Source organism: Eptesicus fuscus, chromosome 20, assembly GCF_027574615.1.
Source record: "Eptesicus fuscus isolate TK198812 chromosome 20, DD_ASM_mEF_20220401, whole genome shotgun sequence".
NCBI lineage: Eukaryota > Metazoa > Chordata > Mammalia > Chiroptera > Vespertilionidae > Eptesicus > Eptesicus fuscus.
The window spans coordinates 17,881,607-17,900,158 of record NC_072492.1 but is presented as its reverse complement, the minus strand read 5'-3'; the positions used below and the strand labels follow the sequence as shown (position 1 = coordinate 17,900,158).

The 18,552-nt window shown below is 41.6% G+C and overlaps 1 protein-coding gene across 2 annotated transcripts in view; it reads right to left on the bottom strand.

Moving 5' to 3' along the window:
- Positions 1–16,915, bottom strand: part of BLMH (bleomycin hydrolase) — a 39,262-nt gene extending 22,347 nt beyond the window's left edge. Inside the window, exons 1-6 of one of the 2 annotated variants that reach the window (XR_003620016.2) lie at positions 16,763–16,915; positions 16,385–16,582; positions 14,104–14,213; positions 13,173–13,314; positions 12,276–12,364; positions 11,028–11,120 (exon numbers count right to left, since the gene is read on the bottom strand). Coding sequence is in view for 1 of the 2 variants with exons in the window: in XM_008147854.3 (XP_008146076.1) it covers positions 11,028–11,120; positions 12,276–12,364; positions 13,173–13,314; positions 14,104–14,213; positions 16,385–16,582; positions 16,763–16,775 (645 nt within the window). In the remaining variant the exon portion in view is untranslated. The remainder of the gene's footprint in view (positions 1–11,027; positions 11,121–12,275; positions 12,365–13,172; positions 13,315–14,103; positions 14,214–16,384; positions 16,583–16,762) is intronic. The other variant, XM_008147854.3, reaches the window with a different exon arrangement.
- Between the last annotated feature and the right edge of the window lie 1,637 nt (positions 16,916–18,552).

Here is an 18,552-nt window from a genome sequence, read left to right as displayed (position 1 = left end):
ATAATGCTGCTTACAACATTTTTAACTAAATGGCTTTTAAAGGGATTGGAGGAATTTACATGCTCACCAGCAATGTAAGAGAGTTCCAGTTGTTCTGCATTCTTGCCAATACATGGCATTACAATTTTACTTTTTTGGTGGGTGTGTAATGTGGTTTTAATGTGCATTTCCCTGATAAGCATGGTAGGATTTTAAAGGCTCTTATAGCTTCACCCATCCTCATTTCCCATCCTGGACTCTGAACTCCTGCCAGGCATATCTGTGTCTATCTCTACTGCCTGCTCAATGCACTCAGCTCACTGTCACCTTCATAATTTTGTCTCCTGTGTTCCTCAGGCCCCAATCCTAGTCCCATCCTTTACAGCTCAGGCAAGATGCCCCTCCTCCAGAAAGTTCCCACCAGGTATTCCAGCTCACACTAACTGCTCCCTTTTCTAAATACTTCTGGCATAAAAATTTAACATTTGATTCCACAGTGCCATTTACGTTTCTCTAATGTCTCCCTCATTGGCCTTAATCTACTAGCCACAGGATCTGGGTCTTAGAATATCCCATTGAATCCTAGAAGAACCACATTAAAAACACTTTTCTTAAATCAAAAGTTCTTCTCCAGTGACTGGTGTAAAATTTGAATTTAGGAATTCAAACTGAGCTTCTGCTCTCTTTAAAAACACTCTGATGGTGAGGCCTTACTCACATGTAAAGGCAATGTTTCCCTAGATTCCAACATCCAGAACTAGGTGAAGTCAAACATGCCAGCTCCAGCCCGTTTCTGACGGACAGACCATGGATTCACACCTGCCACAAGCTGATTACAGTAGATTATCACCTATCAATTCCATTTATAATTAAGGACACATCCTTCTTTTTCCTCTAGTTAAAGGAAGAACAATGGCTCCCAAAATATTGTTATTTTCTCATTTCATAGTTTAGAATCTTATACATTGGCAAATTCTGTATTGGATGGAGTGATTGCCTAACTAATGTTTCTAAACTTCAGAATGAGGTGTACCAAATACAGGTAAGACTAGGGTAGCCAATCCTACACTTGTAGTCATTCTTGGAGCAGTGGAGCTACTTTATCTTTTAAGTAATGTCCTCCTAAGTCTATGGGCTATTTCTATCCCTATGATCTCAACCAGGGCAAGAGGATCACCTGAGCCAAATCACAAAGGTACTCTAAAAGCAGGCAAAAGGAAGGCTGAGAGAGCAAAACAAAGCTATAGCCTATAAGAAACACACCTCTCCTTTGCCCTCTGCTATGGAGAACTCTCTTCCCTCACTCTACTCTCCTCTCCCTTCAGAGAGGTCCGCTCCCACTTCTGTTCTAGAGAGAATCATCTATGCCTGCCTGCTTTCTTAACCCCCACTCTCACCACACCATTTAAGGAACTTAGTTCTTGGTACTCCTTAGCCATTCTTGATGAGTTGAACAGTCAGGACTTCTCCAGATTGACTTCCAGGGAAATTCATTAGATACCCAGTCCCTACCTGGCTTCCATATCCATTAGGGAATGTACACCCAAGATTCCCCAATTCTTAGTCTGCATCTCTATGTCATCATCAACCACTGAAACTGCAGCGTAGTTATTTCTCTTCATCATCCCCACAGCATTCTAGGCCTCAAAAAACCTTGGAACACATTGGAAACTGATACCACGGTTCAAATTTATTCTCCAAATCAAAGCTAGAAAACAAGGACTAGGACATTAGACCTATAATTAAGGATAAAGAGACTCTTAACCCATGTGTTATTATGGAAGACAGAACCTGCTTCTACTGTCTTTTAACAAAGGCAGGTGAAGCTACAGAAGAAGTTACGCTTGCCTTTCATTTGTTATGCTCTGTTTTCCAAGACAGCGTCTTCCTTTGGTAGGATTTACTGTGTGGTTTATGAGCCTGAACCACCTTAGACTATCTCCCTTTTAATGTTGTATCATTCTCAGGTTGGTTTCCAGCACAAAAAGAAGAAGCAGGGCATCACATTAGCCACTGTAATCGAGCTACCCCTGCCATGGATTAATGAGCCTGGGATTCACATGGACCAGAGTCATTTTGCATTTGCACAAATGGCAACTTTATCATGAGGACATTGCCACTGGTAACTATGGTCAAGACAATGAGATGAGGAAAGTTTTACAGACTTAAATGATATGTATTTTCAACTAGTAATTGTTGTCACATGTGTATGAACATCTGTGGGATTTTGATCAATTCTCAGTCATCCCAGGGTGGTTTTTCCAGGTCACAGCCAGGCCCTGACCAAAAAAGGGGAAGGGAGGCCTAGGCCCAATGAAGATTAAGACAACAAAGTGAGTTTCTGTGTACTCTGAAATACATTCTAAATATAAATATGAATGTTTTACACTATAATTTACATAGTACCTTACTGTGCACTTGATTCCCCATCTACAGTAAAAAGTGTTCAATCATTTCCTCCTTCTCCCCGCAAAATACAAAATTCTATAGTGAATCCTTTTGCAGGATAAATTCTTATACCCTACTGCATATGTTTCATAAATGTGAATTTTTATCAAAGGTACATATAAGGAAGGAATGAGAATAAGGATGGCATCCCTTTCTCTTGGATTTTAGTAAAACTGTGATTTTAGACATGCTGCATTGTTTTATATCTAACGCCATTCAAATTCAAGTCAGTTTGTAACACTCTGGAAGGACTATTTGGCTCCAAGCCAATTAACAAGAGTTAATTAAACAAGCTCTAATTTTAAATAATCTCCAGGGTCCCTGATACTATATTTTCTTGATAAGAGACTCTGCAGTTCTGAAATAACATTCCCTGTCCCCAATGGTACAAAACCGGCAGTGAGCTTTGGATATCCAAGTCTGCTCTCTGGTGGGCAACTCGGGAGTGTCACCTGCTTCTCATAAAGATGCACTTGGCATTCAGGACAAAAAAGATACCGGACACTGAACTCAAGTCATTATATAGAACTGAATACTGGTGAATAACAGAATCAGGATAGGAAACAGGAAAAAGGAAAAGGACACAGAAAGCATGAGACATGACACATAGGGAAAACATATGTGGCTCCCAGTTTAAAGACAAATGATGTGGGACTGAGTTAATTTCCACCCCCATGGTAACTAGCAGACAGACATCGAGTGAGAGGAGGGAGGCAGGATGGAACAGCTGAAAACCAGTCATAAATACTGAGGAGGGCGAGAGTTTAAAGCCAGCGACAGGCAGACACAACACTGACTTTCTGAGAGTGCACAGTAAGGTCTAAAGCACTGGAGAAGTATTAGCTACTTATACTAGAAAAATGGATAGTGACAGTGTCCTTGATAAGTTATTAAGGACTCCAACTTTTTAGTTTTATTGATGGATAAACTAGGCTCAAAGGTAAAATGACCTACTGAGCAGAGTAGAATGGCCGCAAGTACATAAAAGTGGTTACAGAAAAAAGCTGAACTTTGAAGAAAGTTCAGTGCTGCTGGTAAATGTGTTCCAAGAGGGAAGGACTGGGGACCTTGCTGACCACAGAGAAAGGGGAAAAGAGGGAAGAGAGCGCTCTACTGCTTTCTGTGAGGATCTGTTTTTAAAATAAACAAAACCCACAACGGCCTGGCCTGCAAAAGCAGGCAGGGAGATCCTTTCCGGAGGCACTGTATATATTTCCAGGCAGAGAAAACACATAAAAAGGTACATTTAAAAAGTATGTGCCTTTCCTTCTGTGATGTTAACGGAAATGAGCTCATGTGGGGAGCTCCACATAGATTATAATAGTCAAATGATGATCTTGAAACTACTTCTAGAGTGTTTGTTGTTGTTTTTTAGAGTGGTTTTTGAATCAAAGAAATAGAAATTCGATCTTCAGACCTACTGAATCTGCATTTTAACAAGATCTCCAGGGTATTCATACACACATTAAAGTTTGAAAGCTGACTAGTTTAGACCACGTCTATTCTTTCCTTCCTCCAAGGCCTTGCTTCTTCAATGATTAGTTCTCTCATTTACACTGAGTGGCCAGATTTTTATGATCTCTGAACACATAATAATCTGGCCACTCAGTGTATATCCTATATTCTAATCTAATAATAGACAAATATGCAAATTGACCGCACCTTCGCTACACCTAAGCCACGCCCACCAGCCAAGCCATGCCCACCAACCAATCAGGACGAGTATGCAAATTACCCCAACAAAGATGGCGGCTAATTTGCATATCAAGACAGTGTGGAAAGAAGCCAAGAGCTGCAAAGGGGAGTAAAGCTTCGAAGAAGCAAGCAAGCCAGGGGGGTGGGTGGGGGGGAGGAGAAGGGAGAGCGAAGTCAGGGCCGTGGCAAAGGGAAACGAAGGCGGGCTGGAGGAGAAGGCGGGGCCGGCAGCAAGGGCGGAGCGGAGGCGGGGCCGGGGGCAAAGGGAAACGAGGGTGGGCTGGAGGAGAAGGTGGGGTGGGTGACAAGGGCGGGGCGGAGGCGGGGCCGGGGCCGAAGGGAAACTCGGGCGGGCTGGAGGAGAAGGCGAGGCAAGGGAGGAACGGAGGCGGGGTAGAGTGCAGCAGGAAATCCTATTGCAGGATTTTTCCTGCAACGGGAAAGCTAGTATAATAAAAAAGGCTAATATGCAAATTGTCCCCTCGACCAGGAGTTCGACCAGCAGGCAGGCCGGCCAACCGTCCATGTACCCTTCCCCTGGCCAGGCTGGCCAGACCCCACCCATGCACGAATTCATGCACCAGGCCTCTAACACACACTAACACACACACACACACACACACACACACACACACACACACACACAGAGTGGCCAGATTATTATGTGTTCAGAGATCATAATAATCTGGCCACTCAGTGTATAGATCCCTTTTCACACACTGGTTCCCTTACACAGCCCCAACCGCCAAAGGCCTTCTCTCATAGCTGCAAGCCCCCTACTTCGTAAGATACCATGCTATCACCAGTTCTTTCCTTTTCCTTGTCCCTACATCAACCTGGTCCAAACCACTATAATCTCTCATGTACACAACCATAAGAGCCCCCTAACTGGTCGCCCCATTTCCTCTCCTCTTGTTTTACAATCCATTCTCAAAGCACCAAAGGGAATTTTTTTAAAACAATTAAGCCACATCACTCCTCAGTGTGACCCACCCCCAATGGTTACCCCACTTGGAATAAAATACCAACTCCTTATCATGGCCTATAAGCCCGATATCAGCCAGTTCTTACTTCCTCTACAAGATCTACTTCAGCCACTCCCACATTCTTTCCTGGCTCAAGTCAGTGTCTCCTTTCCATTGCTCAAAAATCCCAAACTTTCTCCCAGTATTGGCTTTTGCACTTACTCTCCCCTCTGTCTGGTATGCTGTGTCCGATCTTTGGTAGCTAAATTCTTCTCATTACTTATGTCTCAGCTTAGATTTCTCCTCAGAAAGGCCTTTTAACATCCCTCTTTATTTTCCTAACCTCTTCCCTAAACTTTATTATACTTCTCTATAAATAAGCTTTTTGTTTTGCCCTTTAATTTTTTTATTGTGACTTGGCTGTATCCATTGCTCATTTGTTTTGCTTTATATTCAAATTTATTTAAACTAAAAAAAGAAAACCAACCAAAATAATTCACCCATTTCTCCCACCCACCAAACCCACACCTCTAGCAACCTGTTCTCTGTATCTATGAGCTTGGGTTTTAAAAATATATGGATTCCACATATGAGATCATTTGGTATTTGTTTTCGTCTTATTTCACTTAGCATAATGCCTTCAAGGTGCACCCCATGTTGTCACAAATGGCAAGACTTCTTTCTTTTTTTGTGGCCAAATAATATTCCATTGTGTGTATACATATACACACATATATATAATACACACATCTTTATCCATTCACCCATGGATGGACATGTAGGTTGTTACCATATCTTGGCTATTGTAAATGCATGCTGCAATGAACATGGGAATGTAGCTATCTTTTTTAAGTATATTTATTTTCTTTAGGTAAATACCCAGAAGTGGAACTGCTGGATCATATAGTATTTCTATTTTTAAAATCTGAGGACCCTCCAGTGTTCTCCATAGTGGCTGTATCAATTTACATTCCCACCAACAGTGCATAAGGGCTCCTGTTTCTCCACTTCCTTGTCAATACTTGTTATTTCTAGACTTTCTGGCTATTATAACAGGTATGAGGTGATACCTCATTGTGGTTTTGATTTGTATTTCCCTGATGGTTAATGATACTGAACATCTTTTCGTGTACCTGTTGGCCATATGTATGTCTTCTTTGGAAGAATGTTTATTCAGATCTTCAGCCCATTTTTAAATCAGATTGGTTTTATTTTTGTTTTGCTGTTAAATTGTATGAGTTCTTTACATATTTTAGATATTAGCTCCTTATCGGATATATGATTTGCAAACATTTTCTCCCATTCAGTAAGCTGGCTTTTCAGTCTGTTGATGGTTTCCTTTGCTGTGCAGAGCTTTTTCAGTTGTACATAGTTCCACTTTATTCTGCTTTTGCTGCTTTTGCTTTTGGTGTCAGATTAAAAATTGATCACCAAGACCTATGTTAAGGAGTTTAATGCCTATGTTTTCTTCTAGGAGTTTTATGGTTTCAGGCCTTCCTTTCCATCTTTAATCAATTTTGAGTTAATTTTCGTACAGGGCAGTGGTCGGCAAACTGCGGCTCATGAGCCACATGCGGCTCTTTGGCCCCTTGAGTGTGGCTCTTCCACAAAATATCGGTGCGACTGAAACATATAGTGCAATTGAAACTTCGTGGCCCATGCGCAGAAATCGGTTTTCGGCTCTCAAAAGAAATTTCAATCGTTGTACTGTTGATATTTGGCTCTGTTGATTAATGAGTTTGCTGACCACCCGTATAGGGTATGAAATAGTTTTATTCTTTTGCATGTGGCTGTCCAATGTTGTCAACACTGCTTATTAAAGACTGCCCTTTCCCCATTGTATGTGCTTGGTTCCTCTGTTGTAAATTAACCATACATATATAGATTTATTTCTGAGCTTTCTATTCTATTTTATTGGTCTATGTCTCTGCTGTTATGCCAAACCACCTTATTTTAATTACCACAGTTTTGCAATATAGTTTGAAATCAGGGAGGGTGATGCCTCCAGCTGTCTTCTTTTTCAGGATTGTTTTTGCCTATTCAGGGTCTTTTATGGTTCCATATAAATTTTAGGAGTTTGTTCTATTGCTGTGAAAAATGCAATTGGAATTTTTATAGGAATCTTATTGAATCTGTGTATTACTTTGGACAATATAGACATTTAAACAATATTAATTCTTCCAATCCATGAGCATGAAATTATCTTTCCACTTATTTGTGTCTTCTTCAATTTCTTTCATTAACATCTTCTGGTTTTCAATAAACAGGTCTTTCATTTCCTTGGTTAAATTTATTCCTAGGTATTTTATTCTCTTTGATACAATTATAAATGGTATTGTTTACTTAATTTCTCTTTCTGTTTATTAATAGTGCATAGAAATGCAACAGATTTTTGTACATTGATTTTGTATCCTGCAACTTTACTGAATTCATTTATTAGTTTTCAGTTTCCCAATTGAGTTGTTAGGGCTTTCTATATTATATATAACATGTCATCTGTAAATAATAACATGCTTAACACTTAGTAGATTCTCAATAAACTCTTGTGAAATTAATCAGTATCTTTTCCTTCTCTCCACTGTAAACCTTCTCAAAACTATCTTCCGTTTCTTGACATGACACACTCCTCTCCATCTAGCTCCTACCCTTCTCCATTCCACTGACACTATTCTACAAACAGCCTGTTCAGGAAATCCAGCAGCCCTTTCTGTCTTCTGACCTGTGGACCTGTCTGCAGCACCTGACACTGATGACCAGTACCTACATCAGAACATAGTTCTGGCACTTGCTTTTATAGAAAGAGATGTTTTATGAAAATACATATTTTCCAGAATTCTTTGTTCAGGCTTGTGCTATCCTTCTATTCTCCCTTCTAACCACTCCCAAGGCTTCAGCTATCTGCACTATCATCACTATTATGTTGCTAGATCATTCTTTTTCCTGAGCTCAAGGACTGTCTATTTGCTTGAAACCCCATTCCAACTGGCTTGTGCCTTGGGATCAGGCACTTTAAAGGCAATACTCCTCCTCTTCATGGTAACCTTTGAAAAGACCTTCTCTGGGAGGATAAATAACTGCTAATACAATAACAGACCAAAAGAACTAATTTGGGGTGTGCAGGAACTTGAAGGATGGAGAACAGTGTGGGAAACAGACTTTCCACCATAGGATATTTTCCCATTGATTTTTTTAGAGCGCAAGAGAGAGGGAAAGACAGAGAGAAACATCGATGTGAAAGAAACACATCGATCGGTTGCCTCCTGCACAAGCCCTGACCCCGACCACAGCCCGGGCCAGGGAGGAACATGCAACAGAGGTGCATGCCCTTGACCGGAATCGAACCTGGGACCCTTTGGTCTGCAGGCCAACGCTCTATCCACTGAGCAAACCGGCTATAGCTGTATGCCTTTTTATATTAAAAAAAATTTTTTTTAATCAAAGACGTCTTTAAAGTAAAAAATAAAAATATAGATAACTAGGATTTTCTCAGGGAAATAAATTTTGTAGGTCTAGAGCAAGTCTAGGACTATATAACGTTGTTAAGAGCTGAGAGCCACTGCTATAGAATTTCCTAAGCAAATAATAACGGCTTCTTGTCTCTTTTCATGGCACTGACAGACATTCTTTCTAGTCTTTGTTTTATGTTTTGTTTTGAATAGAGTTTTTGTAGAGAATACATTAATAATCCTAAGGGGAGGCTAAGAAAGAGTAGATGCACTGAGAAAACACGGCCATAGAGGTGACAACACAGATGTTTCCAATACAGATCTGACTTGTCTGTCATCTCACCAAGCAACCTGTACTTGTCGTCCCTCAGAAAGAATGCCTTAAGCATAAACCCTTTTCATTCAAAGCTTTCCGGGCTTCATGACTGTTAATCATCATTTTGACACACCCACAAGGCTAGGCATATCATAGGTACTAATCAGTGGCTTTAAAATCATAGCTACACCCCTCATTACCAAAGAGTCAAGTTCAATAAAGAGGAGTCATTTGAAGATTGTAAAATCTAAAAATCTACCATACAGAATTCTGTAGTCAACAGTTTAGGCAGAATCATTAAGTAAATAATCCTAAAAGCATCTATACTCGGGATTTGGTATGATAAAGTCTTACTATTTTTCCAAGGTAGGAGCAGAGGAAGAAAGATATGTGAAACATATCTGCCCTAATTCTTATCAGCCAATCCCGTGGTCAGGAGTGGACTTAGATATGTCCTTTAAAAGATCGTTAAAGTAAACATCAAAAGGCAACAGGATGCTTATGATCTGCAACAAGTATTGTCTGGGTCCATTTCTATAACTGTTTATAAAAACTTCATCCTTACCAGACCCCACCATCTTACTATAATCATGAAGGAAAGCAAGTTCTGCAGAGATATGGCCTCAACAAGGGAAATCAATCCAAGCAAGAAGGACAGAGAACTAACATTTATTGAACAACTGCTATGTGCCAGGCATTATGCTTGCATCCTTATACATAATTTCTTATTTGATTCCCACAAAAATTCAATGAAGAAAATATTTTAAGTCCCAAACTGAACCTTAGACAGATTAAGATCACAGAACTATTAAGTGATAGAGCTAGAATTGAAACACATGTCCATCTAATTACTTTTTTTCTACTACACCCAGATGCCTCTCTCAAATAAGAACATTTAAGAAATAAAGAAAGAGTTAAGTTTGAGATAATTTAAATGTATTTGGCAAAATGAAATCTCTGCATTCATCATTCATTCAACAAATATGTAAGAAACAGTTAAGGATGGGCTATGCATTTGAATAAACTGAGACTTGGGAGCTGACTCAGGTCACAAGGCTCTTAAGTAATGAGATCAGAACTCAGACAGTCTGACTCCAGACCATGTTTTCAAATACACTATACTTCCTCTCTAAAATTCAAAGGAAAACATCAGTGTTGTCCACTGCAGTAAAAGAAAATTGTTAGTTGAGTGATTCCTAGTAATGGGTTCACTAGATGGAAAAGGGAAATGATGTTTTTCTCAAAGCAATTTCAGAGGTTTATGCATATGCATCTGGATTATGGACGGTATTAAGTAATATTCTCCTTTTTTTTTTTAATCCTCACCAAGGATATGCTTATTGATTTATTAAAGAGAGAAGAAGGGAGGGAGGGAGAGAGAGAGAGGAGAGAGAGAGAGAAACATTGATGTTCATTGATGGTTACCTACCATATGCCCCAGACCAGGAAGCAAACCTGCAACCTTTTGGTATACAGGACATATAATCAACTGAGCTACACTGGCTAAGACTTAAATAATATTCTTAACTGCCTTGATAATCAATATTACCACCGTGTATTTGTTTAATACTTTTTAGGTTTTCCAAATGTTTTCTGATATAATCATCAATATATTATTATACATATATTATTCTCATCTTTATTCTTGTAGAATAAAGCCAAAAGTCTTGGTACTCCTAAGATCCCTCACAGCTCTGCTTTCTAGCTCAATTTGCTACCAATCACACTCACAAAATTTGTTTCAGCTACACTATTCTCTGAGAATTCCACCTTTGTTCATGATATTTCTTTTGTTTAGAATGGTCTCTAGCATAGGAATTATAATTATCCATGTGTTTCTTTTTCTCAAGAGATTGAGCTCCTTGAGAGTAGAGAGATTGTCTTTCTCATCTTTGTATTCCCTATGTCAAACTCAGAGAAGGTATTTAATCTTTATTAAATGAATAAAAGAATGAATTATATAGATTACTAAACTGGTAATTGGAAGATGGAAGTACGTACAAGTCCCATACTAAAATGCAAAGTCTTTACCTCAGTTTTTCCAGCTGTGAAATAAGTAAATTTCAATTCAATTCAACATTTATTGCAATAACTATACTTCCTATTCAGTTTAATAGATGGGAATATTCTGAGTGTTCTTTAGAAGGGTTACAAAAAAATCCAAATAATGGTTATTACCTCCTTCATCATGGCATCCTGTGTGGCTGAGATTTCTTCTTTGGTTGCTCCACTGTGTACGAGGTTCCGTAGTCGTATACAAAATTCTCTCATCTATGACAGAAAGTTACTCAGCACCACATAATATTTACCAAATTCAACTGTAAATGAACCTAACAGACCAATGCTAGCTCTATTTTGAAGAATATCTCAGCCAAGACCCAGGACAAAGTTCATATAAGCAAACATGTTTTTCCCCAACCAGTCTACTTTCCTTAGAAAAAGCAGGAGACTTAATGATTATGCCATTAAATCACACTCACAGATTTTTATTTAGAACTTTACTGGTTGTCTACTTCTCTGCCAAATCATTATGACCATGGCTATGTCAACCCCCACTATAGTTTTGATTTTTTAGAGATGCCAAAGATTAAGGTAAGTCTGAAATCTAACCACGATGCTAAAGAGGATTTTGCCGTTATCTGAAATGGAACCCAAAGCTATACTATTAATGATCTTTTAGCCTGTGGATTAAGAATCCCCAGTGTTTCCTGGGTGGAAAATAATCTACTTCTAATATTGGGGAAACACATCTACAGTTTATTTTAAAATGTAAGCTTTCTCCCAGGGATGACAAATCCAATTTAGTCTCATAGATCAGGACAGCAGATTCTGGCAACTCCCAGTTCTCAAAAAAGATGTCTGACTGGCATCCCTGGAGGATTTATAATCCTCGCTGGAAAATGGGTTATGTGGAGAAGACATAATGATCTATTAAGATAAGTGAAGCAATAAAAAGCAGTTCAGTGACTACATCAAATCTTTAGTGTCTGAATAAACTACGCTGATATGGTTTGGGGGACCCTCTGAACTCAGCATATTCTTTAAGGAAGTCTCACAAACAGTCCTTTTTTGTTTTACTGGTACAAAAAGCTGTCCAGCCCACCTCCCCTGGGGCCAAGAGAGAGGCACAGCACCCAGTGTGCTTCCGGTCCATAGTAACTAAACATAGGACTTCCTTTCCTAAGTACCCAAATGAAAATATTAGGATCAATAGAAATAAAAGTGGAAGAGTTTTTAAAAGAAAAAAACACACACCCTAATCTCAATTATTTTTAAAGTTAATATGTGCCTACATCGCTTTTGAGAGACACTGGTTAGCCAACTTGTGTATCAACTGTACACTGAAATGCCCACAGATCCTCTTGGAAAATCAGTTGGAAGCTTTAAGGTAAGTAAGCCAACCCCACCCTGCTCTATAAGTTGTACCTTGTGGTTCAGAATGTCATTCATCCTTCTGGTTGCCTCTGTTGTATGAGATTCAGGGAAGCACTTCTTAGGAACTACACCATATTTTTCTAAAAGAAAATAAATTTTAGTGTTCAATAAGGTAAAAGTATACTCTAGCATTCCAACATTAGTAAGCCTGGCCAAAAATAGCCATTGCTTTAAAAATCAGGCCATATTATGTTGGTCTAATTCAGAAAACTTAATAATCATATGCTTCATAAAATTAAACAGATTATCTAATCTCCATATTTATCCCCATCTATCTTAGAATTAATTCTATTCTTTTTATCTATCGTACTTTGTAAAGTGCTCAGCATGATGAGGTTTTCTCAAGACAACCCTTTTTAGAATGACATTTTCAAACAGCTGCAGTTTCACTGTGTTTCTTGATTACACCAATGAACAAGAGATGAGCTTTTTCAAAGAAAGTTAGTCCTAGTTAATACAACTTTTTCTTCTCTAGCCCATTCTTCACAGTACCTATCTCCTTACCACTCCTGGCCAGGTGGTTCAGTTGGTTGGAGCATCATCTCATACACCAAAAGGTTGCAGGTTCAATTCCTGGTCAGGGCACATACCCAGGTTTCTGGTTCGATCCCTGGTTGGTTGAGGTGAATATGAGAGGCAACCAATCGATGTTTCTCTCCCTCTCCCTTTCTCTCTAAAAATCAATAAAAACATATCCTCGGGTGAGGATTTAAAAAAAGCTACTGTATAGTAAGCATGTGAGATAAAAAGTTCTTAAGAGCTAACTATACACCCTTCTGGGAAAGCAATTCTATTCTGTACATAAACACCAAAGAAATGCCCTAGGCTTAACTGCAGAACCTTACTTAGTCATGCTGTGTTTCACTTCCATTAGAGAAAGGCTCTTACCAACAATATTGACAAGCATATCCCATTGTCCACCATCATTTGCAGGATTCGAGAGCAAGTACTGCACCAGTCTGCCATCCTCAGGTTCCTCTTTCTGGGCTGTGTCCACAAACGAATTTAAGAAGAAGTAACAGCGTTCAACCTAGAGTAGAGAAGTTAAATAAAATTAAAGGAAAAGATAGCTAATACCTTTATTTGCATAGTCAACAGAATAGTAGGAGTCTTGGAATTACTGTAGACCCAACACAGTAGTTTTTAATTGAGTACAGGGGTTGACAAAAGTAGGTTTACAGTTGTTCATGTGGGAAGACATGCAGGTTATGATTACTACAATAGTACTCACAAGATCAGTACTATAAACCTATTCTTGCCCACTCCTGTATAATTGACATTTGTTTCAGGTGGGGTTTTTGTGTGGTTGTTTTGTTTTTTTTAATTGAAGCATAATTGATATAACATTGTATTAGTTTCAGGTGTACACAGTAGATATTTTAAAACTAAAGTAGGTAACTAAATATCAGTATCTGGGCTCATAAAAATATTTCTTCTTGTATCTGAGTGTACACATTCTAGGCAAAATAAGACATTGCTTTATTTTTAAATAAAATCTGATATTTAGAGCCTTCAATCAATAAACATCTAATGGACACTTACATAATATACATTTTAAAGATTTAAAATATTGAATAAAATTGTTTACTGTTTTCAATCAAGTACCACCCAGAGAAGGAATGCAAAATGTAGCCACCTACCAACCAAAAGCAGTTCTGCCTTTGAAAAAGTCAACTTCTGATACTTTGGAAATCAGAATAAATGGTGTCACATCTATAAATGGAAGTAGGACTACAACTTGAAAAGCAAGAAATGAAGAGATAGTCTCTATTAAGGTTGAGAGTGAAACAAAAAGAATCTTGCAAGATCAGTTCTATACCTTGTCCCAGAAAAAGAGGTAAGATTGACTAAACTCAAATTCTTCAATATTTAATTTTTTCATGAATGGAAGTCGCATAACGTTCAGACAAGAAAAGATCCAGCATCGCCCTGAAACAAGAAAGCAAACCAAGAAATTATGATGAGTGTTCACATAGGTTACATCGTATTTCCCAACAATGAACTCATGACAAGATCTTGAACAATTTAAGACTAAATCAGAAAGAGCAGAAATATTCAAACAAAACAAGAAAAGTAATAATTACTATTTTGCATTATATACATGCAAAGGCATAATAATCTTAACATATAAAAAAATCTCTTTATATATCACATAAAGAATCCATAACAAACCACTTAAGAAAATCACATTAGAAATACTGATTTCTATTGAGAAACATGAGCAGAGATCACAGATAATTTAATGTCCAAAAAGACACAAGGGGTGACAAAAAACAACAACTTTTAAGTTCATTATAAAACACCTATTGAGTGGGGAAACATTATTTTTTAATTTATAATGCCCAATATTGGCAAGGATTTGGGGAAATAGCATTATGATACACTCTGGATAGCAATCTAAACAGATACTAAATATCTGAAGGCAATTTGGCCATACATGGTAAAAGCTTTAAAAGACCTGACACTTTAATCTGGAATATATAGTATACTAGAGGCCCAGTGCATGAAAATTCATGCATTGGATGGGGGGGTCCTTTAGCCCAGCCTGCCCCCTCTCACAGTCTGGGAGCCCTCAGGGGCGGAAGGTGACCCGGGGATCAGGGGAAGTTGACGCCCCCATCCCACCTCTGCTGCTGCTACTGTCGGCAGCACAAGCCTCGGCCGGCCTTGGTTACCTGAGCCTCAGGCAGCCCTGGGCAGTTGGGCAGCCGCCATCCGAGGCTTGCCTGTGCCTTGGGCATTGGCTGGGCAGCCGCCATCTGAGGCTTGCCTGAGCCTCGGGCCGGCCCTGGGTGGCTGGGGGGCTAAGGGGACTGGGGGATTCCGGCGGCAGGCGCCCTGGCGGGGCTGAGGGGACTGGGCACCGCCATCTTGTAGCTGTGGGCGCTGCCATCTTTGAGGGCGTGGAGCCAATTAGCATATTCCCTCCTTATTGGCTGTGGGCGACGCTATCTTTGTGAGATGTGATGGTCAATTAGCATATTCCCTCTTTATTAGATAGGTTAATATCTTTAATACCTTTAATATAAGGTAACTCTAACATAAATCAATTCCCCTTCTCCCATTGAGAATTAAAATATTCTCCACATACATCTTAGCATCAGAGCCTTTGCCATGATTAGGTCCACTCTTTCGATCAGAACACATCATTTTTCTTCCATCCAGTAGGTCTGGATCACAGCAATGCTTTGAATCTATTCATGATGCTGTCCCTGAACACTTTATGCCATGCCTCAACTACACAATCACATTCTTCATTTGCCCTGTAAGTGGATAATCACCAACTCTACAATGTTGCCACTTCCTGTACTGACTTAAGCGATCTTTACTTTAGGAGGTGTACGTACAATATCCAGGAATATAATGTGTTCAAATTTTTCGCCTTTTAAAAATGTGATTCAATCCACTTATCTCTATAAGCATCTAAAACTAGCACATTTCAGAGTAATGTCCTTTCAGTATAATTCTGTTGTGAGATTGTCCTCCTCACTTAGATTCCTTTCACTGTAGCTGTTTTTCTGACCGTAGTGCCAGGCAGTAGATAGGAAAACAAGAAGTCTTGATCAGTAAGACATGAGCACTGGATATTTCTCTGTATTACAAACTGGTCTACTGATCTTATCTGAGCCAACATTTGCTCAAGCTGCGACCACGAAGCATATTTAAAACTAACATGCGATGACATGCTGATGCGACTACATTGTGCCTTTTCCATTGTATACAGGTGTCTATGGCCGTCAAGGCAATTTGGGGGTGTCCCCTAGGCAATGAACATTTTTGCATGGTCTGTTTTGTACCAAGAGCATGTATCTCCAGGACATGGGTAGGCAATCATTTAACTTCGGCACAGAGCATTACGCACTACATTCAAACAGATGACCGTGGACTTACCGTGTTCGTGCTCCAATAAAATACACTAACAAGCCCCAGCGCACCCAAACAAGCCACAAAGTCCTGTACTTGAACCTGCCTTTACCTGTACCTGTTCTCCAAGCATTTTACTACCAGTTCTTTCAACACAAACCTCTGCTTCGCTAAGACTTTTATTCCAATGGGACACTGTCAGGAAGGGAAGTGGGCAAGAAGTTTTCAGAGCCCACCTGAGGCCTTCTGGTTGGTGACGGGCTTGCCCTCCTGGGACACGGCGTGCTGGAACACGTGCTGAGTCCCCTGGACCGTGGCCCTCTTCAGGCAGATGTCCAGCAGGTCGTGGGTGGTCCCCACATTCTGGGCCAGTACGAACTGGGGGTCGGAGTTCAGCTGCTGGATCAGAGCAGCGACCTTCTCGGAATTCAGTCCTGTTGGGAGACCAATGGGATTATAACACCCAACGGGGGCCGACGAGAGCTGACCTGGGACTCCCACGCCCGGGCTCTGTCCGATCGCAGCCCCAGCCCTTCCCGCCGCCCGGCCTCCGGGACCCAGCGGAGCAGCGAGGCAGGACCCCGGCCGGCTCGGCGGGGGAGAGGGCGCCTCACCCGCGCTGCTCATGGCGCCCGCGCTGCCCGGTAGGGAACGGTAGATCTGGGGGTCCTCCGGCGAGCGCCCGGGCTGCACGGCGATCGCTGCCTCGGAGTCCCGACCTGCCCTCGCACCCCGAGCGCCGGAAAGAGGAAATGGGCTCGGCGGCGGCGGCGGCGGCGGAGGGCTGGGGCCCGGGAGAAACGGGGTCCGCAGAGGGACAAACCTCCCTCCCTCGCGTTGCTGAGTCAGCGGGAGGCTGGCGGCTCCGGGGAGGGCTGCGGGGGCGGCTGCTGACGCGCCCGGTGCGGCCGTGGGTCCCCGCCGGCGGTTCCCGGGGCCGGGCCCGCCCCGGCCTCCCTCCGCTGCCCACGGTCCCCGGGCGGCGCCCGCATCCTCGGCCCGCTGCGATCCCGCTTCCCGGCCGCGGGGCGCCCCGTGGGAACAGGCCGTCTCCGAGCGGAGTTCCCTGCTGGCCCGCAGCCCGAGTACTCGCCTCGAGGAAGGGACTCCATGCAGCCTTTGCAGGGCCTGCAGGGGCGGTGGGGCGGCGCTGGGGCCGCACACTCAGCACGGGGCGTAGGACCGGTGGTCTCGCCACACACAATGTACCCAAAGGCTCTTTTGAACAGGGTTGGGTTTTTTTTTTTAATTTATTGATTGATTTTAGAGGGAGAGAAACATCGATTTGTTGTCCCACTGAGTTGTGCGTTCATCGGATGCTTCTTGTACTAGTGTGTGCCCTGACCCCAAATCCAAAGCTAGGGAACCGCAACCTGGGCCTATGGAGGATGCTCCGCAGCCCGGCCAGCGCCGGAAGGCTCTTCCTGTCTAGAGCGCCCTTCGCTGACCCATCACTGCATTTTCAATGGCAACGTGTTGCTTGCGTTCTAGTCAGCAACTACCAGTTCTTTCAACACAAACCTCTGCTTCGCTAAGACTTTTATTCCAATGGGACACTGTCAGGAAGGGAAGTGGGCAAGAAGTTTTCAACTACAGCTCTCTTCGGCCCCCGTTCCTCCTTGTATTGAGGAGAGATTGCTCTTTCCCACCCTCTCAGAAGCTGCTACCACGGTTCTGCAAAGATGCACCTGCTCATTTTAAAAGAACTGTTCGTTCTGGCTTCATGGAGGTGGTGTCTCCTACCGAGACCAGCGTGTACCGACTGTGGGGTCTAACCAAAGGGAATGACAGAGGCCAGTCTTCAGCACCTATGCTGTTTGGCCAGGTGCTCTACAGAACCTGCAAATGAGCCCCCCGCCCAGCCCCCCAGTCCCAAATAACGCAGCTGGTTTCCCAGGCTTTGCCATGGTGAAGTCCTTTGGTATGGTTCTTGTGCTCTGAAATCTCAACCCTTAGCGAGATGATGGGATGGGACCCACAGGTGATAAAACAAATATGTCTTCCTTATCATTGAAAACCCTGTCTCGCTGAAACCGGTTTGGCTCAGTGGATAGAGCGTCAGCCTGTGGACTGAAAGGTCCCAGGTTCGATTCCGGTCAAGGGCATGTATCTTGGTTGTGGGCACATCCCCAGTAGGGGGTGTGCAGGAGGCAGCTGATCGATGATGTTTCTCTCTCATCGATGTTTCTTACTCTCTATCTCTCTCCCTTCCTCTCTGTAAAAAAAAAATCAATAAAATATATTTTTTTAAAAAGAAAAGAAACAAAACCCTGTCTCTTCTCAGAGCAGTGAGAGTCTTCTGTGGAACCTGGAATCTAGATCCTACTTTGAAAATCATCACTGGTCCTAAGAAACTTTAATATACGGAAAAATCCACACTCAGACACCAATCAGTCATTTGAGA